This window comes from Choloepus didactylus, chromosome 6 (assembly GCF_015220235.1).
Source record: "Choloepus didactylus isolate mChoDid1 chromosome 6, mChoDid1.pri, whole genome shotgun sequence".
Classification (NCBI taxonomy): domain Eukaryota; kingdom Metazoa; phylum Chordata; class Mammalia; order Pilosa; family Megalonychidae; genus Choloepus; species Choloepus didactylus.
This window is the reverse complement of record NC_051312.1, coordinates 47,370,106-47,395,698: the sequence shown is the minus strand read 5'-3', so window position 1 is coordinate 47,395,698 and position 25,593 is coordinate 47,370,106. Positions and strand designations below refer to the sequence as shown.

General features: G+C 38.5%; 1 protein-coding gene across 1 annotated transcript in view; it reads right to left on the bottom strand.

Annotated features, from left to right (window-relative positions):
- The window catches only part of CCDC73 (coiled-coil domain containing 73), a 250,565-nt gene that overhangs the window by 117,786 nt on the left and 107,186 nt on the right, over nucleotides 1–25,593 (bottom strand). Inside the window, exons 4-5 of the mRNA XM_037838965.1 lie at nucleotides 9,708–9,779; nucleotides 1,503–1,574 (exon numbers count right to left, since the gene is read on the bottom strand). Coding sequence (XP_037694893.1) covers nucleotides 1,503–1,574; nucleotides 9,708–9,779 — 144 coding nt within the window. The remainder of the gene's footprint in view (nucleotides 1–1,502; nucleotides 1,575–9,707; nucleotides 9,780–25,593) is intronic.

Genomic DNA, 25,593 nt, shown 5'->3' with positions numbered 1-25,593 from the left:
TAGAAAATAAACTAATAAATACATAAAAGATATTAAAGTTATACAAAGTGAATGAACAATTTTAATCATGCTGATTCAAAGTATCAATCATGCTTTAAAGTTTAGTTTTCCTCTTTAGAAGTTTCATTATCTTAAATGTCTGAATATTTTGCCATCTATTCCTAAATAAAAACAATTATGATTTTCTGAAGGAATAATTTTATGAAATCAGTGTCATTTATAGTATTTATGCTCTGAAAATTTTGAAATACATGTGGAAGTCTAATAAACAAATAATGACATTATAAAATAGAAAAATGAAAGTAACCATGCCAAAGGAAAATAATGAAGTATTCCAAGCAGCACAGGCTATTAAGGCAAAATTGTTAAGAAATGAAATTTTTCTTTGGAACTCTCCCATCACCTTTTTCATACTCCTCACTTACATTCAGTAACTCCTTCTTAAAAAAAAAAAAAAATTCAAAAGCACTTTCTCCTCTGCCCTCCAAATATCTGAGTATCCTTATTTTGCCCCCAATCCCCAAGTGATAACAAAGACACAGACCGCTCTTTCCTAGACAATACTAATGCTACACAATTGGCTTCTGCTTCCCTACCCTTCAATTAAAACTCCCATAATTTTGGTTAGGCCAATCTCAGATAAAATGAAGAAAGCTTACCATATGTATAAACAAATTTATACTTAAATGTGAATTAAAAATAACCTTACCTCACTAATGATTTAACTTATATAGGTCTGTTTTTTTAAATATCTCTCTCTTTCTAAACACACATGCTCATACAGAGATGAGGGCTAAGAAGAGGGAACGAAAAAGGAAGAAACAACAGTGATAGTGGGATAAACACAGTAAAAAAGCTTCCAGAGGATATTTTCCATGAACACATTTTCTTTAACTATTATTTTCTACCTAGGGACTGAAGAGAAATCTGAGGCAGTCAAAAAGAGCTACAGAATTCAATGTAACTGAAAGTGTTGTTTATTCAACTCTTTAATATTTTTCTTTATTTTTTTCTTACTATTTTTTCTACTAGTTTGCTAAGGGTTGGTATTTATGGAGACTTCAATGTGTGATAAACATCTCCCCCCAACCTTTACATCTCCCTACTTGCATCTCAGCCTTTCATCAGTGTTAAAATTTTGACTTGGGTAATGTGGAGAAAGTCCTAGTATACTCTAACAAAGAGAGGATAAGGGACTGTGGGGAGAGAAAACAAGGACATACATATCCCACTGACCTAAATTATTTGGGACTGATGAAAATACATCTCCATCTCCAAGAAAAAGTATTCCCAATTTCCCTTCTTAACTAACAAGTTCTACTACCCTGCAAATCTTCATTTTCAATCTTAATTCAAAATAACTTTGTATTCATTTCCAACAATAATACCCTTTTCTCCTTATTTGTCTTCAGTAAGTATGAGGACCATCTTACAGTATTCATGTGAAAGGGAGAAAACACAAGATTTAAAACTGTAGTGTTTGTCTATCCTTATGAAGTTACCTGCTTTTTAAAAACTGCCGTTGCTTCTTTGTGTTGCTTTGCTAATGTTTCCTTTTGATTCTGTAGAGTTTCCTATTTTAAAAATTATGAAAAGTTAAAACATAAATTCTAATAATTCTTTCATTTAAAATTTTAACTGGGTTCTAATATAAAATACAACATAAATATAAAAGATAAACATATTTATTCCATAGATTATTGTATGCTCTTGAAATGAAACTTTAAACCAATTTTATGATCTTTTAACTGTCACAAAATGAGCATAGAATAATTTTGCTTCTACTTGCTTCTTCATGATAAAAACACATTGCTTTTTTCATTTTTAAACTCTGGACATGGCTTGCTCCAAAGCTTTCTTCAAGAAAATATCTTCTGACTAACAGTTATTAAAATTAAGTCTTAGTATACAAGCACGCTACAGTCTTAAAGGCTTCTAAAACTATCTCTGAAACCAATTTTATTATCTAAGCACAAATGCTCACATAGCAACATATATTTCTTTAAATTCACTGCAGTAATTTTTAAGAACATGAAAATTAGCATAGTCCATTTTTGCCTTTTTTTAAAAAAAATCCATATATATAAGTCCATTCTTTTCTTTCTTCCCTCCCCCTTTTTTGGTGGAAGCTATATATTCTGTCCTTTGGATTCAAGATGACTTTAAATTTTTCATTCTGTTTTTATCAAAGTTAATAATTCTCATCATTAAAAAAAATAGGTCTAAAAGTAGCAATCACTTTCAAACATTCTATTTGCCTCCATATCTCTAAATGCTAAAAGAAAACTCTGATACCATAAACCCTGCCATCATACACGACCTCTCCCTCCCACAAAGTCAATGAACTACTCAGATGGTGGGTATCTCTAATAATCCACAGGTACTCCCCCTATTATAGCCTATACATATCACTCTTGGCTCCTTAACTGTGGAATATTATTTTATCCTTTATGTTGCCACTCTCATTAACTTAATAGATAGGAATCTAAAATGTAAATAGAGATATACAATTAAATCCTCTCTTAAACTCTTTTGTTGCTCAGATGTGGTCCCTCTCTCTAAGCCAACTCTGCAGGTAAACTCACTGCCCTCTCCGCTATGTGGGACATGACTCCCCAGGAGTGTAAATCTCCCCAGCAATGTGGGACATGATTCCCAGGCATGAGCCTGACCCTGGCATCATGGGATTGAGAAAGCCTTCTTGGACCAAAAGGGGGAAGAGAAATGAAACAAAATAAAGTTTCAGTGGCTGAAAGATTTCAAATAGAGTTGAGAGATCACTCTGGAGGTTATTCTTATGCATTATATAAATATCCCTTTTCAGTTTTTAGTGTATTAGAAGAGCTAGAAGGAAATACCTGAAACTGTTGAACTACAACCCAGTAGCCTTGATTCTTAAAGATGACTGTATAACTATATAGCTTTTATGGTGTGAACTGTGTTAATTGTGAAAACCCTGCAACTGACATTCCCTTTATCTAGTGCATGGGCAGATAGGTAAGAAAATAAAGACAATAAATAAATAAATAAACAAACAAACAAACAAATAAATAAATAAATAAAGGAGGGGGGATAAGGGATATGGGATGTTTTGGGTGCTCTTTTTTATTTTTAATCTTTTATTTTTTGTTCGGAGTAATGAAAATGTTCAAAAATTTATTGTGGTGATGAATGCACAACTATATGATGATACCATGAACCATCAACTGTACACTTCAGACGATTATCTGGCACTGGACTATATCTCAATAAAATTGCATTAAAAAATTCTCCCTTGATGTTTTGTGGTTGGTTGGTTTGTTTTTTAAGATCCCAGAGGACTTTCCTATTCATAATCATATCATTGCTAATTTGGACATTAGCTTACTGGTACCTTTATGTATGAAACAAACCAAACTGAATATCTCCATGAAATGGTACTCTTCATGGGCAAAGAGTTTTACTTATATTAGCAGCAAGGTTCAGATCAATCCATCTAAATCTTTACCCAAGTTTATGGCATATCCCCTAAAACCGGAAGCTAAAGAACTAAAGACAATAATTCAAAAGACTAATAGAGATGGGATAATTCATGCCTTATACAACTTTTTAAACACCATGGTCCCCCAGCCAATAAGTCCAGTGGTGAATATAAATATTTGTTCAAGACTATAAGGCCATAAATAAAATGATCATTCCCCCATCTGCCTGTAGTACTGAGACCAAGTATTATTTTATCTTCAGTGCCACCTGAGGCTATATATTTTACACTTATCGATATGTGTTCTGCTTTCAGTAGTATCCTTTTAGATCAAGATAGTTAATACTGGTTTGTCTTTTCCTGGGAAAGTTAATTTACCTAGACAGTTATGCCTCAGGGGTTTACTGAGGAACCTTAAGGAACATAAATTTCCCGGTGATTCTATACTTACACAATTTGTGGAGATGACTGACTCCATTTATTGACTTACCCAGAAAAGACATGAAAATTCCAAAGAAAGTTTAGAATTTTGTCAGAAGATAGTACATTATCTAGGATATGACTTATCCAAAGGGGTAAATCTATTCTTCTGATGAATTACAAGCCATTCAATACTTTCCAAGGCTGGATACTATGAGACATTTAAAAGTTTTCTGGGTTTCACTGGCTTCTACAGATATTGGGTTTCCAACTTCTCTGAAGTCACCACACCTCTATTTAACAAGTCCTCAACAACTGAACCTCTTCTTTGGAAATATAAACATGAACAGGAATTTTGCCATTTAAAAAGTCTTCCACTCTGGGTGTTCCTAATTATCATAAAGCTTTCTACCTATTTGTACCTGAGTGATGTAGAAAGACTTTGATGTTCCAACTGAATACCACTGGAAACATCAGAGTCCGACTGTTTACTACAGGCTTCCCTTAGATCCAGTGGTAAAAGCCTATTCCTTATCTAAGGGCAATAGTCACTACTGACTCAGTCTAAGGATCTTATTTAAACTTGATGGTTCCTCATACTGTGCAGTCCTTGTTGCTTACTGAAAACTTATTCTCAGCAAGCACAGTCACCTCCTATGAACTTTTATTATTTTCTCCCTGTGGTGGGTTGGAATATGTACCCTAATTTAGGCATGTTCCTAATCTTGATCCACATTCCTGTGGGTATGAACCCATTGTAAAAAAGGATCTCCTGAAGATATTATTTTTAGTGAAAGTGGGGCCCAAATGAACCAGGTTGGGCCTTAATTCAGATAATTGGAATCCTTTCTAAGAAGAAAAAATTCAGACAGTCAGAGAAACCCAAGGGGAGGAGCCAGAAGCCAGAAGTTGAAGAAACCCAGAAGAGAAAGGAAAAGATATCCCCAAGGATCACTAATAGACAGCACCAGAACATTACAGACTGTGGGGAGAAAGCATTGTCTTGCCAACATCTTGATTCTGGACTTCTCCTAACCTTAAAACTGTGAGTCAATAAATTCCCATTTTGTAAGCCAACCCATTGTGTGATATTTGTCACAGCAGCCTAGAAAACTAAAGTCATTCTCCATGCATTCCGTTCAGTGCTATAATACTTTAAAGCCTGCTATTTTTTTCCATTAATCAAAAGAGGGAAACACATGATGGTCCAGCCTTTGTCTAAGTTCTGCCTATGCCTCAACAGATTTATTAGAAACTCCCCCAGAAAATCTAGATTTAATTTTGTTGTAGATAGGTCATTTTACGAAATTGAAATGGGAAAAGATCAGGTAGGATATGCTGTAACAGTTTCAACTGATCCCTAAAATATGACTCCTTACCAGAAATAAAAATCAGCCCAGATGACAGAATTCATTACACTCAGCAGAGATTGCCAGTGGTCAAGAGATAAGAGAGTTAATATATACACTCGTAGCAGGAAGGCCTTTGGACTAGTCCATGATTTTGGAATACTGTGAGGATTTGGAAACAATGAGGGTTTCTGACTTCAGTAGGAATCCCAATTTAAAATGGTCAGCAGTTTTTCTGTGTTCAAATATTCCCTATGGAGTCACTACCATAAAGCCACTCTAAAAGGGATAAAATAAAGGCTAGAGGAAATGTCCTAGCTGATCTTTATGATAGACACGCAGCCTTCAGTCAGCTCCTAGCCCTCAGCATACTCCATAAAGTTAAATATTTGGAGAGGTTTTTTAAAAGCTATTTTAAAATGTCCATGATTGGCTCCAGAGTCTGAAAAGAATGCATGGGCAAAATACGGTTATAAATTATAAGAAGATAATGTCTGGTACTTTCATGATAGACACCTGGTGGCACCAGAGAACCTGAAAGGAACATTGCAAAACTTTTACATGAAATTACCGATCAGAGCAAGGGCAAATTGAACAATATAGTCAATTAGCATTGGTGGGGAAATTTTACTAAGACTGCTAAGGATGTCTCAGGTGCACATCTTATCTGTCTACCAGCGCAATCCTGGTAAAATTGTAATCCTTGTAAACACAAGCCTCAGGGTCCCTTTGGGTTCTGAATGTGTTCTGATCATTGCTTGCTTCTTCTAAGGATGGACTGAACCTTACTCTTGCCAGAAAGCTATGGTTCTGAAAATTAAAAAAAAGTTACTTGATTTTGTGTCTCCAATTTGAGGAATTCCAGTGACAGAGGCACTTATTTTACTGAAACTGTTATTAGAGAACTTTGCAAAGCCTTGTCATTTACATAGGAAAGTCATTGCCCCAGTCATCCTCAATCTTGAGGAAAAGCAGAGAGAGCTAATGGCATATTAGATTGACATTCTTGAATTCCATGGCCAAGAAGGTTACCTCTAATTCTCAAGGCAATGAAGTCCACACTCTCCTAAACTGACTGGCTTTCACCATATAAACTTGTTAGAGATTGCCCTATGAAGTTGGATATTTCTCCTTTGATTTTGGACACTTCCTTACTTCACACAAACATGGAAAACTACTCCAAGGAACTCATGCAATATGCTTTTTAGTCTTATCACCAACAGATATAAGTTGCTTTTCCTCTACATGACCTAAAACCCTGAGACAGTAGTGTCTTCTGGAAATGACACCAGAGGAAAAAAAGCACCTTGAATCACACTGGAAATGATCCTGTAAGGTACTTTTGACCACTAGTACAGTAGTTAAACTCCAGGACACAGATTCTTGGATACGTGTCTCCTAGCTGAACAGACACAAGGTTTCACTCACCAATATCTGGATTCCATTCCATCAGGAGATTTAAAATTAAGGAGTCTTAAGAAAACTTCAGAAACAGACACTCTTCAGGAGGAGACAGAGCCACCCAAGATGAAGAACTACATGATGTAGACAGCATCTACCAAATACCTATCTAGAGCAGAGCTCAGCAAATTATGGCCCACAGACCAAATCTGGCCTACTGCCTGTTTTCACATGCCCATGAGCTAAGAGTGGGTTTTACATTTTTTAATGGCTAAAAACAATTAAAAGAAGACTATTTTGTGGTGCCTAAAAAATTGCATGAAATTCAAATTTTGGGGCCCAGAAATAAGCTTTCTTGGAACACAGCCACACTTATTCATTTAAGTACTGACTAAGGCTGTTTTCATACTGCAAAAGCAAAGTTGTGTGGTTGTGACAGACCAAATGGCCCACAAAGGCAAAAATATTTACTATCTTTTTATAGAGAAAGGTTGCTGACCCCTAATCTAGATAATCAGAACCACAGATTGCCATGCTTTAATTTACATGCTTGCATTTTTTATTTTCCTAGATATTTTCTTTCCTCTTTATTAACAATCTAGAACTTTAAACCAGTAAACACTGTTTTTTTAATTATGATAATTCCAAGGTCCTTATCCTTAACATTGTTCCCTGCTCTTGGCCATTCTATGATATGAATCCAAAAAACTGGCTGAAATTCATTTGTGATTTGGGGATGGCATTTGTTCTCTAGGTTTAATTTGGGTATTCTTGGCTGCTGTCTTAGAATTGGACTACAAAGTCTGATAATAATCCTTTTTTCTTAGTTTTTTCGTATTGCTGAATTCCAATATGTGATTTCCAGAGCCTTAAATGCTGTTGCACAGCCACCCTCCAATCAATGATCCAACAAAAGAACAGGGAAAACACACACACACACACACACACACACACACACACACACACACACACACACACATCATCTGAAACAACCATCACCAGAAACAACCTAATATGCTATCCTGGCTCTTCATGAAGATCGTTCTTTTTTTTTTTTTTTTTTTTTTTTTTGTTAATTTCTTTTTTTTTTTTTATTAAATTCAGTTTTATTGAAATACATTCACACACCATACAATCATCCATGATATATAATCCACTGTCCACAGTATGATAACATAGTTATGTGTTCATCACCACAATCTGTCTCTGAACATTTTCCTTACATCAGAAAGAACCAGAACAAGAATAAAAAATAAAAGTGAAAAAAAAAACACCCTGAAGATAGTTCTTGATTCATCACATCCTCATATAATAATGGTCTATCGTCCAGCTCTGGTGAAGAATGACCACAAAGGGGAACTGAAAACTGCAACATCTACATCAATATAACAGATCTATTAGCACTAAGAACTGAGACTATGTGTGTCAAGATGACAGTTTTGTTCCAGGAAACCTTTGCCCGGGAAAGATAAGACTGTAAAAAACCAATAAATCATATCACTGTTTGCTTCAGGCAATTGCTGCAAAAAAATTTATCTAGACAATAGTCTGGTAACTAGGGCAAACAGTTGATTTATCAAAAAAACAGCTTACTCTCAAAACTAGCTTCAAAATCATGTTACTATGTTTACCAATTCCAAACTATTATGTCACAAAATTTTCCCAATCCCTAGCCTTAAAATGTCTGCTTAAGCCATTTGAGTCTAGACTCCATAACCCTATAAATATCCCACTTCTGACTTGCCCCTTTTGAGACACTGCTAAGACTCTGTCAAGGTGTAATTCTCACTTACCACAATGAGTTCTAATAAACTATAAAGTTTTGCTTTGTAACAGGTTACCTGGTGATATTTTGGGGAGCTCAACAAGGCACTTCTAATTTACAATGCCAATAAGAATGTATGAAAGTTTCTGTTTTTCTACATGTTTGTAAAGGTAAGGTTTAAATCTGGCATTTTCTTCAGATTGGAGACCCAATAGTTTTAGTACCATTTCTTGAATACTCTACTTTTCTCCACTGATTTAAAATGCCACCTTTATCATTCACTAAATTACCTTACTTGGATCTATTTCTGGACTCTATTATGTTCCACTGAGTACCTATATATTCACGTACATTTCAACGTATTTTAATTAGTATAGTTTATTTAAGATCTTTATTTAAAAATTGAGTGTGGTATTTTATCCTCTTCTTTTTCAAAAATTACCCAGCTACTCCTATATGTTTATTTCTATATAAACCTTTGCATCAGGATATCCCAAATATCTTCTTGGTATTTTAAATTGGATTGTATTAAAGTTACTGATTAATTTAGGGATTCTGATAATTTTACACTCTTGACTCTCTTTACCCAAACTAAGATATGACTTCCTATTTTGGTACGTGTTTTGAACTTAAGTTTACACTTAGTATTCCTGTCCTTTCTCTTCACACACATGTTTCAGACATGTCCCTCATATAATCAGTCCCTGTATGTACTTCCATATTTCACATAACTGGTGGGTCTGTCCTCAAAATTACAATAATTTCTAGTTTAGTCTATCCTCTATCACTAGAATCCTGGTTTTATCATGTTACCCTCAATTTCTAGTTCCTGTTCCAATATTACCAAATGGGGAGGAGAGGGAACATCATAGTTAAGCTTGGTGAAAAGGTATGAGAACCACTATCATAACTGCTTCAATACAGAGAAGCCTGCAGAGAGAATCAGAGCTGATACTTTTCAAAAATAATATATTTGGTTACAGTATACATCAACAGCCTGGGACAATGGGCTAGCTCACTTCTTAAAAAATATTCTCACTCCCTCATAACACACACTATGTTCTCAGATGTGAAATGGTTCATAACAGTTTTCAGAGTTATCCTCAGTGTTATATTGAAAGCTTGGACTCTATACTCAGTTTTCTGGAAGTCCAAGGTTAACAGTTTTAGCTGGAATTTCCTGTGGCTTTGTTTAAAATAATATATTACTGCTGAATATGTTTAGGCAATTAAAAAATTAACTTCCCAATAAGGATTAGAATATATTTTTAAATAAATGCTCTAAATGCTAATCTGAGAAAAAAATACTCACTTTTTGCCATTTAAGTTCTTGTGTCTCCAGAATAATTTTACTAATCTGCTCTTCATATTGAGTTTCTGCTTCCTAAGTTAAAAAGAAAAACAAGAAATGCTATAAAACTAGGACTTTAGAACTCCCCATTTCAGCCCTTTCTAGAGAGGTAGGAAGAGCATCCTACCACCATTACAACAAAAGCTGCATAAAATGCAAATTCATCGACAAACCCATTGGAGAACTGAGGTCACAGATCAAACATGTAACCCAAATCTAGATAGAGAAAGGTGACTGCCTGGAGAAACAGAACCTGAGCCTGTTCAGCTGGGGCATAAGCCACGAGTGACATATATGCTGATAAGAAATCCTTAATAAATTGCTAAAGGCAGAGTGTGGGCTACTTAAGTACATGAATTCCACTGGGGAGACAGACTTAGTATCCTTCGGCCGGCTTTTCTTCCAGGGAACCCACGAGGTGCCCACAGGGAAGGTTGGGAAGAATTCTGAGAAAACTCTCCCTTATGATACAGGCTGGGGCAGAGAACAGCAGCCACAAGTCATCTTCCTTATTTCTCCTACAGAAAAAATGCCTTAATCTACAGGGGGAAAGTAAGGATCCTAGTAGAAACCCTCTACAGCTGGAAAAGAGGACTAAAAGCCACTACTGAAACTCTGCCTAGATTTTCTCACTTATCTCCCCTAATGAACCAAAGACTTAATCTACGGGGCAACAAAAACTATAACCTGAAAGTACTTGTGGAAACCCACTGCAGAAGGAGAAGGAGAACAGGAAAGCAACAACAAAAGGAAAACAGCCCTACCAATGGTGGAGGGACAGGAATACCCGCTAGGACCAGCATCGAATATGAAGGAGGATCCAGGCCACCTGTGAACACTTCACCCCAAGACCCAGGCTGACCTAAGACTGAGACTTAATAAGAACATCAGGGAATGTCCCTCTTCTCCCTCCTGCCACCACCACCACCACTAACAAACATCAGGTAAAAATAACAAGGGGATACAGCTGGGAAGTTCCCAAAAAGAAGCTGAGAAGCAACTCAAAGGGAAGACCCAAAGTCAAGTCGGGAGGGCCAAAGCCAAATGGGAAACAGTCATTTAGAAAAGTCCTCCTAAATTAGCCCACACCATAAACATAAGGTATCATGAGAGGAAACTGAAGCCTCTGCTGCACAGAGTGTAACCACAGACATGCACATCTTAGGGAGGGAGGGAGCATTACTCTACGTACACAGAGCGGCATCCTTACAGGGCTGAAAGAAAATATTTTAAACTCAGGATACTACAGCCAGTGAAAATATCCTTTGGAAGTGATTTTCTCATACAAACAAAAACTCAGGAAACTCACTACCACTAGACCTATGCTATAGGAAACGTTTAAAAAAAAAAAGCTCTTGAGGCAGAAGGAATAAGATATAGGTCAAAAACTTGGATCTACAAAAAGAAAAGAAGTGTCAGAAATGGAATGAAAAACAAAAACTAAAATCTTATCTGCTCTAAAGATTACCAGATGTTTTAAAGCAAACAAAATGTATTGTGTGATTATAGTATTATTTGGAGATAGATTATTTTTAAATATATGTTGTAGAACTTCCAGTCTGGACATGGGGCATTAGACGCATTTTTTCCTATTCTTCCCTTCTTAGTAAAACCATAAACCTGGAAATAATGTAAAAGGCAATCAGAGGAGAACCCTGAAGGTAAAAGCAGGAGGGTGAACTGGTTAAGGACCCCAGACTGGAGGAACAACATAGCAGCAGGGTGCCTTATGATCCTCCAGCAAACAAAAGAAGGCAACCCGGGCCCAGGGTTGCCCAGACCCAGTGTTCTCCATCCCCCAACTTAGCAAGAGAGGGAAGTCCAGGTAGGCTCACTTCACCCCTGGACTGAATGGTTCTGCCTACAGGAATTCTGAATACCAAGAGAACCCAGCAGCAGCAGCAGGGGGATTAACCAGAAATCCCACTAATAACAAGTGCACAAAAGAAATAAATTATTTCTTTGCTGGGCCTGAGACTCCAATTCCCTACCTAGAGAAAGCTGGCAGCTGGGCAAAATTTTCAAGAGGGATGCCACCACAACAAACCCTAGTTTGGGAATCCTCATTGTCTTCGAGAGACTGGGATTCCTCTCACTTACCTAGAGACACAGGGAAGCCAGCTGGCATCAGTAAGGGGTGCCAGAACAAATGGTCTGGCCTATGAAGCATTTTTTGGGCCAAAGATTCCCTGTGGTGGTTTGCAGCTGTATAAAAAACATGTTCTTAAATCTAATCCATTCCTTTAGGTGTGGACCCATTGTAAGTAAGACCTTTGATGAGGTTACTTCAGTTAAGGTGTGTCCCACCTTATTCAGGATGGGTGTTAATCCTATTACTGGAATCCTTTATAAGAGAATGGAATTCAGACAAACAGAGAAAGCCATGGAAGCAAGAAGTTGAAAGTAATGAAACTGGAAAAGAAGGGAGAGACCAGCAGATGCCACCATGTGCCTTGCCATGTGACGGAGGAGCCAAGGACTGCTGGCAGCCAGTTTTGGGGAAGAAAGAATTGCCATGATTTGGACATTTCCACAGTCTCAATAACATAAGCTAATAATTTCCCATCATTGTAAGCCAACTCATTTCATGGTATCTGCTTTGAAAAGCCTAGGAAACTAAAACACTCTCTTTGCCACCTAGAGGCAACAGGTGGCCCATGGTGGGGAAATTCCTTCTGTCCCCACAGACAGAACCAGCATGGACCAGTGGGAGCCCCAGCAGATATATCAAGCAGACAAAAATAGCCCCACAAAGGCTCTGAAAATTAAATTGTCTTTGGAATCATGCCTCACAAAAGCAGGCCAGAACCTGTGTGCTAAACCTAAATAGGGAGACTGCTTTCTAAATAAAACATCTAAATAAGACCCACAGTCTCCTAATATAACTGGACAAAATGTCCAGGATGCCATCAAAAATTGCTAATCACTTGAAGGAGAAAAGACAATCAACTGATGTCAATAACAAGATGAATCAGGTGTAGGGATTATCTGGCAAGAATCATAAAGTGGCAATCATAAAAAATGCTTCCAAATCAATTACAGAATCTCTTGAAACAACTAAAACATTAGGAAAACTCAGCAAGAAATAGACGCTATAAAGAAGAACCAAATGGGAATGACATCATTGGAAATGGTGGAGGAGGAAAATCCAAAAGTCCATCCCACAAAAGCAGCAAATAAACTGGCAAAAATGGACAGAACACTTTTATTGAAACCCTGGAAACTGATCAAAAGTTTACAGCAATGAGGCAAATGCTTAATTAAGAAAGAAACAGAGCAACTAGTAAATAACCAGGAACAACTAGTAAATAGTCTGGAACAACTGTTTGGGGAACATTCATGACTGGACACACATCATACACCAGTCTGGAATGGGTGAAAGTACTGATACCACAGCATAGAACTGTAAGTAAAGAAACCAAAACTGCAAAGGTGGTGCCCCTCCCCCACTGAAACAGCAGTCTGAGTTGGAACACTTCCCTGTGGAAATAAGCAGCAGTCTCTGCAGGGAGCAAGGGACGATAACTTAACCAAGCTCCAACTGTGATTTTAATTAACAAATCTGAACTGCTGAATACAAGCTATGAGCACATATAAACCCAGAGCAAGCAGGAAAGGAATGCTGAGGGCTCTCCCGGCAGAGAGAAGGGGGGCTAATGGAATAAATAAATAAATAAATAAAAACAGAGGCTTTTGGAGATGGCTGAGCTCCGAATATGTGTTCCAAGAAAAGGGGCCCATAGAACCAGATGCCAACTCTGGCTCTTGACTAGAGAAACTGGGAAGCTGGGGACTGGCTATGAAAAAGGGATTTCTTTCCTTTTTTTTTTTTTTTCTCTCATTCTAAGTAGCTCATTAGAGAAAGCCTCAGGCATTTTCAATTGTCAGCGCTGACCCAGGCAAGGGTGAAGTTATGATAATCAGAGAGACAAAAGAAGAAGTCAAGTATAGGAGATAATTCCCTAAAGGGCATATCTCCCCTAAGAAAAGCGGAGGTAGGGCCCAGCTCAAGTGTCTGCCCTCATTGAGAGAATTCAGACCCCTGGGCCTTGGGCGGAGGCAGAAATAGCTTAAGCTTGTCTTCTGACCGCCCTCATCCTGAGCAGGGACAGTCTGTGCTGAGAATTAAAGGCACCACACCTCTTTACACCAGCAGGGAACTGTGGGCTGACAAACACTACCTGCTGGGCAGGATAGGAAAAGCACAGAATTTAGAGGCCTCACAGGAAAGTCTGACAATCTGCTGGGGCTCATCCTCAGGGAAATTTCATACTGATTACACCCTCCTCCTGAGACCTGGCCCCATCTGGTCTGGGAAAATATGATTGGGGTAATCAAGGAAACCAGATGCTTAAACAACAAAAAATTATGAGTCACATTAGGAAAAACGAAGATATGGCCCAGTCAAAGGAACAAACTTAACACTTTAAATGAAATACAGGAGCTGAAACAATTAAAGACGTTCAAACAAATCTTCTTAATGACATCAATGAGTTGAAGGAAAATGTGGCAAAAGAGATGATGGGTACAAAGAAGACAATGGGTGACCATAAAGAATAATTCATAAGCTTGAAAAAACAAATGGCAGAACTTATGAGAATGACAGGCACAACAGAAGAGATGAAAAACACAATGTAGACATATATCAGCAGATTTGAAGAGGCAGAAGAAAGGATTCATGAACTAGAGGATAGTACATCTGAAATCCTACATGAAAAAGAACAGATAGGGAAAAGAATGGAAAAATATGAGCAGCATCTCAGAGAATTAAATGACAACATGAAGTGCATGAATATACATTGTTGGGGACAATTAAGGTAGCATATATAATATTCACCTTCAGCGATACCGGTAACATGCAACATGGCCGCCAGGGCTGATGCAAGAACAGCCTAAGCTATAATTAGCCTTCTTCAAGGAAGTAACAGTAGTTCCCGCCTAAGCAGTAGCTAGTTCGCACCTAAACAGTAGCCGCCCATTGGCCATCCACCCCAGCAACAGCTACTACCAATCCCAGACCCCCAGCAACAGCAACCGCCAATCCCCCTACATCTGCCTTCCACCCTAGCAACAGCAGCAGCCAATCCTAGATCGCCACCCATCCTTACTAGCCACTCCCTCCACCCTTAGAGTATATATACCCTGCCTCTTCAATAAAATTTTGCAGCTTGATCAGAAACCTGTCTTGCTGTCGTTCTTCGTGTCTCTTGTCCCATACCATTCTTCCTTCGCAGGACTTGGAGCTTCCGTTGATCGTCCCGCGGGCCGGGACAATACATGCCATGAGTGTCCCAAAAGGAGAAAAGGGAAAGGGCGAAGAAACAATAATGGAGGAAATGATCACTGAAAATTTCCCATCTCTTATGAAAGGCAAAATTACAGATCCAAGAAGTGCAACATACCCCAAAAAGAACAGATCCGAATAGACCTACTCCAAGACTCTTAATAGTCAGATTATCAAATGTCAAAGATGAAGCGAGAATTCTAAAAGCAGCAAGAGAAAAGTGATCATCACATACAATGGAAGCTCAATAAGACTATGTGCAGATTTCTCAGTAGAGACCATGGAGGCAAGAAGGCAGTGGGATGATATATTTAAGATACTGGAAGACAAAAACTGCCAGCCAAGAATTCTATCTTCAGCAAAACTGTCCTTCAAAAATGAGGGAAAGTTTAAAATACTTTCAGACAAACAGACATTGAGAGAGTTTGTGAACAAGAAACCTGCTCTATAAGAAATACTAAAGGTAACACAAAAAGCAGATAGAAAAAGACAGGAGAAAGAGGTTTGGAAGGCTAGGGGCATGCATGACACCAGAAGGAAAGAAAGAAGATAAAGACTGAGACTATATAACTTAGTGACACTTAGAGTGGTCAATGATGGCGATTAAATGTACTAATATAAGAATGTTTTTACATGAGAGAGAACAAATAAATGTCAACATTGCAAGGTGTTGAAAATTGGATGGTATAGGGGAAAAGTACAATCAATGCAAACTAGAGTTTATAGTTAACACTAACATTGTAATATGCTTCCATTAGTTGTAACAGATGCAATACACCAAAGCTAAATGTCTATAAGAGGGGATACAAGGGAGGGGTATGGGGTTCTTGGTGGTGGTGTTGTTACGTGACCTCTTCAACTTATTTTATTTTTCTTCTATCTTTTATTTTTTTATTCCTCACTTTTTTTCTCCTCTTCCCCTCTCTTTGCAGCAGAAATGGAAATGTCTTCATATAGATTGTGGTGGAAAATGCATAACTATGTGATTAAACCAGGAATCACTGATTTTTGACTTAGCATGGATTGTATGATGTGTGAATAAAACTGTGTAAAAACTAAACAGAGGGATACAAATGTTGGAGAAAACATGGAGAGAGAGATGTACCTATTCACTGTTGGTAGGGAAGTAGAATGGTGCAGCCCATCTGGAGGGCATCATCGTGTTTCCACAGGAAGCTAAGTATGGGGTTGCCATATGTTCCTGCAATCCTCTTACTGGTTGTATACTTGGAGGAATTGAGAGAGAGGACACGAGTGGACATTTGCACACTGGTGTTTATGGCAGCAGTATTCACAATTTGCAATGGATGGAAGTGGCCTAAGAGTACAGCAGCTGATAAACATACTGGTAAACTGTGGCATATACATAGAAGAGAATATTGAGCAGTGACAAGAAGGAATGAAGTTGTGAGGCATGCAACTAGGTGAATGGATCTTGAGGACAGTACATTGACTGAAATAAACCAGAAATGAAAAGACCAACTCTATAATGCCTCATTAATATGGACTTACAATAATGTGCAAACTCTGAGGATTGAATATGGGATCATGGGTTATCAGGGGAAGACTTATTGTAAAGGTTTTTAGATTGTAAGCTCTTACAAAAGTCACATCTATTCTAAGTTGTAAGGGCTATTTCTAAATTCTGAGATGCTGAGCTGTTTGTTTGTGACCTGGACTGTCCCTGGAGCTTTAGGTGTCTGTCTGTACCTGGAATTTGGAGCCAGAGTTTGGCAGTTGTGAGTGTCAGCACCGTCCCATGAAGCAACTGATAGAGGCTGAAAAGGAGATCAGACTTTGACTGGAGATACGAACAAAATGGACTTGCTTGAGTCTGGGGTAGACGAGACTAAAGGGTAGAAGATGATATTGACTGTGTTTTAAAAGTTCAGTAGGCCGAGCCCTCGATCTTAAGGATTATCCTTATTAAGTTTGTTACTGAAAAGGAGAGGCTAAGCCTACTTATAATTGTGCCTGAGAGTCACCCCCAGAGAACCTTCTTGGTTGCTCAGATGGGGCCTCTCTAAGCCAACTCAGCAGGTGGACTTGCTGCCTTCCCCCATACGTGGAACAGGACTCTGAGGAATATAGGTCTCCCTAGCAACATGGACTAAGGCTAGACCCAGCATTGCAGGATTGAGAAAACCTTCTGAACCAAAAGGAGGAAGAGAAATGAAACAAAATACAGTTTCAGTGGCTGAGAGATATCAAATGGAGTTGAGAGGTCATTCTAGACGTAACTTTTATGCATTATATTAGATATCCCATTTTAGTTTTCAGTTTATTAGAATAGCTGGAAGGAAATATCTGAAACTGTTGAACTGCAATCCAGTATCTTAGATTCCTGAAGACAGTGTATAACTATATAGTTTATACAATGTGACCATGTGATTGTGAAAAACTTATGGCTCATACTCCCTTTATCCAGTGCATGGACAGATAAGTAGAAAAATGGGGACAAAAAGTAAATGAATAATAGGCAGGGAGGGAGGATATGGGATGTTTTGGGTGTTCTTTTATACTTTTATTTTTATTCTTATTTTTACTTTTATTTTTTGGTGTAACAAAAATTTTCAAAAATTTTCAAAAATTGATTGTGGTGATGAATGTACAACTATATGATGATACTGTGAACAGCTGTTGAACACTTTGGATGACTCTATGCATGTGAATATATTCCAGTAAAACTGCATTTAAAAAAGAGAAAGGAATAGCCAAATCTTGGTAAGACAGTTTTACTGTGTTTCAATTTACTCTGGCTTCACCCCTCCTTTTCCCAGCTCAACACTGGTCTTGAGGATGACAGCCCGCTTCCAGTATGGGTTCTTACTACTGGAGGAAGCAGAAAGAATATTATCCTCAGAGAATGTGGTTATTTCTTTTGAACTGTCTAGTGGCTCCCTGAATGACAAGCTCAAAAGGCTTCCCTTTATTTCACTTAACTTGGAATTTGTCCAAGGCCTAGGCAGCTACACAGGGATGGCTTGTTGATAACAACTAAAGACAACTATATTAGCCACTGTCACTTAGGGCAAGGGGTAACAGTTGGTGCAAATTATAGACAAACCAAAAAGCTTGGGAGGAAAGGCTGAAAATGAGATTCTTTGGGGAATAATGGCTTTAAAAAGCTCTCACATAGTCTTGAGACTTTAAAAGGCCATGTGCATGCCCAATGCTGGGTGCATGCTCAGAAAAGAGCATAGAAGGCCCTAAATTCTTACCTGTGTATAATCTTCAGACTTGCTACAAGCAAGAAGTGAAGGCTAAGGAAGAGTTGGGGAGGGGGGAAGCTGCCAGGCTGAGCATTGGAGATACGTCCCAAAACACATGGAGAGCACATGCGAAAAGACTGGAAGTTGTTTTTTTTTGGTCCCAGGTATTTAAGGGAATTCTCAGAAACACACAAACTACATACATTGACCCAAAAAATAAATGGAAGATCTCAACAAACCAATTATTAGTAAAGAGATTGAATAATTCATCAAAAACCTTCCAACAGGACCTGGTTAAAAAACTGGAGAAGCTACGACCAGAGGTTGAAGTGAGTGTGCTCAGTTGAGATCACACCTTGAGCCCACCTCTGCATGCCGGCCAGATCAGACAGCTGGGGAGCAGCACACTCCCAACTCGGTGGCCAGCTGGCAAGGCCAACCCTCTCAGTCCTGCAGCCTGGAGTTCCTGCATGGGAACCAAGAAGCCAGCAGACTCATTTTATAAACACACAGAGATTTTGCTGTGGTTCCCAATGCCTACCCCCATCCCTGAGGCAGACTCCTGTAGGCATCTGGTTTGGGGGAGACTGGGGAGCCCTCCCCTCAGGGGGAGAGAGAGACACAGAGCAGTGCCAATCTGACAGTTGGCCCCATGCTATCTCCTGGAGCACCCACAGTGTGCATTAGCAGACAACAGGGTGCAAAAGAGGGAGCTGCATTGCTGCATGAGGAACCCCTCCTCTATCCCTAAGCCCAGAGGTGCACACCAGTCTGTCTAGCAGGCCCGCTAAAAGCAGGGCACTCCTAGGCTAGCTATGGGCTGGGGAAGTTGAACCTCTCAGTCCTGCAGCCCAAGGTCTTTCCACACAGAAGCCTGGGAATCACCAGCTCCACCGTGCCCAGAAGAAGGGTCTCAGCTGAGGTGCACAGTGCCTGACAACAACTACAGAGACAGTGGCTTCCAGCAGTCATGGAGGCTTGAGACCTTGACTAGATTGTCATCTGGCCAGGTTCCTAGTGGGCTGCCACAGTCAGGAGGAAGCAAGACTGTGGGGAAGAGGTGGCCCAAGAGTGCCATCTGCTGGAAAGACCAGAAGAGTGCAGTCTGGCAAATTGCTTTTCTGCCCAGCCTCTAATAGCCTTCCAAAAAGGGCTATACCCACTGTGTTTTAGGCCCCAGCCTTGATTTGGCTGGGAATTACTAACATACCAAGACCCAAAAGAGACCTTCAATGCAAACTGAAGAAATAACAAAACCTTAGACAAGCAAGGGAAATTAACTTTCATAATAACCTTATCAAGATAATTAAATGCAAAGAAAACAAAAAATCAAAAAACACATGAAGAAGCAAGAAGATATGGCCAAGCTAAATGACCAAATAAAACAACCAGAGGAGATGCAGAATTTGGAACAATTAATAAAAGATGTTCAAACAAATCTCCTAAATAACTTCAGTAAATTGGTTAAAGACATAAAGGATATCAAGATGACACTAGAAGAGGATAAAGAAGAATTTGAAATAATAAATAGAAAAAGAGCAGACCTTACAGAAATGAAAGACATGGTAGATCAAATTAAAAAAATACTAGTGATACACAACAGATTTGAAGAGGCAGAAGAAAGAATAAGCCAACTAGAGGACAGAACAACTGAATTTGAATGCATAAAAGAAAAAAATGGCTAAGAAGATGGAAAATCTTAAATTGGATCTCAGGGAAATAATTGACAACATGAAGTCCACAAATATAAGAATCATTGGTGTCCCAGAAGGAGAAGAGAAAAGTAAAGGGCTAGGAGGATTATCTGATGAGATAATCAGGGAAAACTTCCTAACCCTTATAAAAGACATAAACATGAAAATCAAAGAAGCCCAATGATCTCCAAATAGAGTAAATGCAAACAGACCCACCTCAGGACACATACTAATCAGACTGTCAAATGCTGAAGAGAAGGAGAGAGTCCTGAAAGCAGCAAGAGAAAAGTGTTCACCACATACAAGGGAAGCCACATAAAACTAAGTGCTGACTACTCACAGGGCACCATGGAAGTGAGAAGGCAGTGAGAGGATATATTAAAAGTTATGAAAGAGAAAAACTGTCCACCAAGAAATCATTATCCAGCAAAGCTGTCCTTCAAAAATGAGGGAGAGTTTAAAATTTTCCCAGATAAACAAATGCTGAGAGACTCTGTTAACAACACCTGCCCAGCAAGATGTAGGGAGATCTGTAGGCTGAAAAAAAAAAAAAAAAAAAAAAAAAGACAGGAAAGAGAGGTCTGGAAGAGGGTACAGAATTGAAGAATATTAGTAAGGTAATCTAAATGATAAAAAGAGATGAAGAAAAAATAGATCTGACACATAAAAACCAAAAGATAAGATGACTGAATCAAGAACTGCTTTACAGTAATAACTTTGAGTGTTAATGGAGTAAACTTGCCAATTAAAAGATATAGCTTAGTAGAATGGATAAAAAATCTGATCCATTTATTTGCTGTTTACAAGAAAATCATTTAGACCCACAGATAAAATAGGTTGAAAGTGAATGGATGGAAAAGATATTCCATGCAAGTGGTAACCAAAAGGAAGCTACGGTTAACTAAACTAGTATCAGACAAAATAGACTTTAAATGCAAAGAAGTCATAAGAGACAAGGAAGAACACTATATATTAATAAAAGAGACAATTCACCAAGAAGAAATAACAATCATAAGTGTTTATGGACCAGTACTTCCAGGAAGATAGCCGAGTAGGTGAGACAGAACAGGTTTCTCCTCTATGCAAGAAACTAGAGAGAGGCCAGAGGATGCCTGGGACCATGGTTTTGGGTTGTGACAGGCCATATAGGGGGCCCCATAGTATGTGGAGAGGATGTGGACAAAAACATGGATAGACAGCACCTCAAGGGATGGGGTGTGTTTGTTTGGCTGGGTCCACCTCCCAGGCCAGCAGCAGTGAGATGACCTCCAGGAAAGGGAGTGAGCAGCGAATCTACACTCCAATGCACCTACTTTGGCAGTTAGCTGGGGAGGTGATTCTCCACGGCCAGATGATTGGGAGCTCCTGTGAGGGAACCCGGGAGGCAGCATTTACTCTCTCCCACAGAAGACCAGAAGTCCAGGGCTACTTTCGCTAAAGAAGCAAGGAGAGGAGATGGCACCATACCAATGCATCAGGAGGCCATCCCACATCCCAGAGGCTCATGAGTGCACAGCAGGCAGGCAGCAGGGCATGTTTGATATGGCGAGTGCCCTTGAGCAGACTCCCTGCCAAACTGCTCAGGGCCCACACTGCAGCAGCAGGACAGACAGTTCCCAGTACATAGGGAGAACTGGTGCACTGATTGGTTTCCCACCCAGTCTGGACTCAACCCAGCATGTAGGAGAAGTTCCAGGAAGACAAGCTTGAGAACAACACACGCTGGCAGGATAAGGGAACTGCACTCCAGCAAGCTGTAGCTCTCCCAAATTATACACAAATGCTCACATAATCCTGCACTTCCTAAAATAACTTTATCAAGACAAGCAAATGCCCCCAAACCAAGAGAAAAATCACAAAGCACTTGAAGAAACTAGAAGATATGGACAAGCCAAAGGAACAAATTAAAAAGCCAGAAGAGCCACAAAATTTGGAGCAATTAATTAAAATATATGAACAATTCTCTAAAACAACTTCATCAAGATGGCTAAAGACATAAAAGGAATCAGGATAACTCTAGAATAACATAAAGAAGAATTTGAAAGGGTGAATAAAAAATAGCAGATCTTATGGAAATTAAAGACATTGTGGATCAAATTCAAAATATACTAGAGACACACAACAGCAGATTTGAAAAGGCAAAAGAAAGAATAGGTGAACTAGAAGACAGAACAATCAAATGTGAATGCACAAAAGAACAAATGGTGAAAAAATTGAAAAAGTTGAAATGGATCTCAGAGAAATGATGGACAACATGAAGTGAACAAATATAAGAATGACTGGTTGACTGGTGTTCCAGAAGGAGAAGAGAAGGGTAAACGGCTAGGAAGAGCATTTCAAAACATAGTTTGGGAAAAATTCCCAACCCTTTTAAATGAAATAAATATGCAAATCAAAGCTGCTCAATGAACTCCAAATAGAATAAATCCAAATAAACCCACTCCAAAACAAATACTGCTTAGATTGTCAAATGTCGAAGACAAGGAGAAAGTTCTGAAAGCAGCAAGAGAAAAGTGACTCACCGCATACAAGGGAAACAACATAACACAATGTACTCACAACTATGTGGGAACCAAGGAGGCGAGAAGGCAGAGGTATGACATATTTAAGATTCCGAAAGAGAAAAATTGCCAGCCAATTCTTTATCAAGAAAAGCTCTCCTTCAATATTGAAGGAGAATTTAAAATTTTTCAAAGACAAACAAATGCTGAGGGAATTTCTTAACAAGAGACCTGCCCTGCAAGAAATACTAAAGGGAGATCTACCAGCTGAGAAAAAAAGAAAGGAGAGGGAAGTCTAGAGAAGGGCAAAGAAAGGAAGAGTATTAATAAGGGTAACTTAAAGGAAAAAAAGAGAGAGAGGGTAAAAAACAGATATAAGAACTAAAAACCAAAGGATAAGACAGCTGGTTCAAGAATCCCCTTCACAATAATAACTCTGAATGTGAATGGATTAAAATCTCCAATTTAAACTACAGACTGGTAGAATGGATTAAAAAGTATGACCCATCGATATGCTGTTTACAATAGACTCATCTTAGGCCCTATGATACAAAGAGACTGAAAGTGAAAGAATGGAAAAAAATAGTCTACACAAGCTGCAACCAAAAGAAAGCTGGGATAGCTATGCTAATATCAAACAAAATAGAGTTTAAATGCAAAGATGTCATAAGAGACAAGGAAGGACACTATATATTAATAAAAGGGACAATTCACCAATAAGAAATAACAACCATAAATGTTTATGCATCCAATCAAGGAGCTCTAAAATACATGAGAAACACTTTGGCTAAACTGAAGGAAGCAACAGACATGTCCACAATAATAGTGGGAGACTTCAATACACCACTCTCTTCTATAGAGAGAATAACTGGACAGATGACCAATAAGGAAATTAAGAACCTAAACAATATGATAAATGAATTAGACTTAACAGACATACATAAATTGTTACATCCCAAAGTTCCCAGATATACATTTTTCTCTAGTGCCCATGGTATGCCCTCCAGGATAGATCATGTGCTGGGGCACAAAACAAGTCTTAACAAATTTTGAAAGACAGAAATTATTCACAGCACATTCTCAGAACATAATGGAATGCAACTAGAAATCAATAACCAACAAAGAACCAGATCTTTCACAAATATTTGGAGGTTAAACAACACACTTCTAAACAACCAGTGGGTCAAAGAAGAAATTGCAAGAGTAAGAGGTAAATATCTAGAGGTGAATAAAAATGAGAACACAACATATCAAAGCCTATGAGATGTGACGAAGGGAAATTTATAGCTCTAAATGCATATGTCAAAAGCAAGAAAGAGCTAAATCCAAAGACCTTACTGAACAACTGAAGAGGCTAGAGAATGATCAGCAAAAAACCCTAAAGCAAGTAGAAGAAAAGAAATAACAAAGATTAAAGCAGAAATAAATGAGCTGGAGAACAATAAAACAATAGAGAGAATAAATAAAACCAAACATTGGTTCTTTGAGAAGATCAACAAGATTGACAGACCCTTAGTCAGACTGATAAAGTAAAAAACAGAGAAGACTCAAACAGAATCAGAAATGAGAAGGGATAATTACTATGTATTCCAAAGAAATTAAAAAAAAATCATAAGAGGATACTATGAACAACTGTATGCCAACAACCTAGAAAATTTAGAGGAGATGGACAATTTCATGAAAACACGGGAACAACCTAGACTGACCCAAGAAGAAATAGAAGACCTCAACAAACCAATCACAAGCAAAGAGATCTAATCGGTCATCAAAAGCTACCTACAAATAAAAGCAAAGGGCCAGATGGCTTCACAGTGGAATTTTACCAAACATGCCAAAAAGAACTGACATCATTCCTGCTCAAACTCTTTCAAAAAATTGAAAAAAAGAAAAGGAACACTACCTAACCCTAACACATTTTATGAAGCTAATATTACTCAGAAAACAAAACCAGATAAAGACACTAAAAAAAAGGAAAACTACAGGCTAAACTCCCTAATGAATATAGATGCAAAAATCTGAAACAAAAACACTTGCCAATTGAATCCAAAGGCACATTAAAAGAATTGTACACCACAACCAAGGGGGTTAATTCCTGGCATGCAAGGATGGTTCAACCTAAGAAAATCAATCAATGTAATACAACACATTAACAAATCAAAAGGGAAAAATCAAATGATCATCTAGATAGACACTGAAAAAGCATTTGACAAAATTTAGCATCACTTTTAATTAAAAACACTTCCAAAGATAGGAATTCAGGGAACCTTCCTCAATATGATAAAAGGCATATATGAAAACCCCAGAGCCAGCACAGTACTCAACAGTGAGTTGCTGGTGGGAATGTATAATGGTACAGCCACTCTGGAAGACAGTTTGCTGTTTTCTCAGAAAACTAGATATCAAATTACTCTATGTTCTAGTTTGTTGATGCTGCCAGAATGCAAAACACCAGAAATGGATTGGCTTTTACAAAAGGGGTTTATTTGGTTACACAGTTACGGTCTTAAGGCCATAAAGTGTCCACTTTATGGACATAAAGTGCATAAAGTGCATCAACAATCAGGTACCGTCACTGGAAGACGGCCAATGACGTCTGGAAAAACCTCTGTTAGCTGGGAAGGCACATGGCCAGCATCTGCTCCAAGTTCTGGTTTCAAAATGGCTTTCTCCCAGGATGTTCCCCTCTAGGCTTCCGCTCCTCAAAAATGTCACTCTTAGTTGCTTTTGGGGCATTTGTCCTCTCTTAGCTTCTCCAGAGCAAAAGTCTGCTTTCAAAGGCCGTCTTTAAACTGCCTCTCATCTGCAGCTACTCTCTCATCTTCTGTGCATTCTTCAAAGTGTCCCTCTTGGCTGTAGCTCCTCTTCAGAATGTCATCCTCAGCTGCACTGAGTTCCTTCTGTTTGTCAGCTAATTTATATGGCTCCAGTGATTTAATTTAGACCCCAACCTGAATGGTGGGGTAACACCTCCATGGAAATTATCCAGAGTCATCACCCACAGTTGGATGGGGCACATCTCCACGGAAACACTCAAGGAATTACAATCTAATCAACACTGATACATCTGCCCACACAAGATTACATCAAAGATAATGGCGTTTGGGGGGACATAATACATTCAAACTGGCACACCCTACAATCTGGCAATTCCACTTC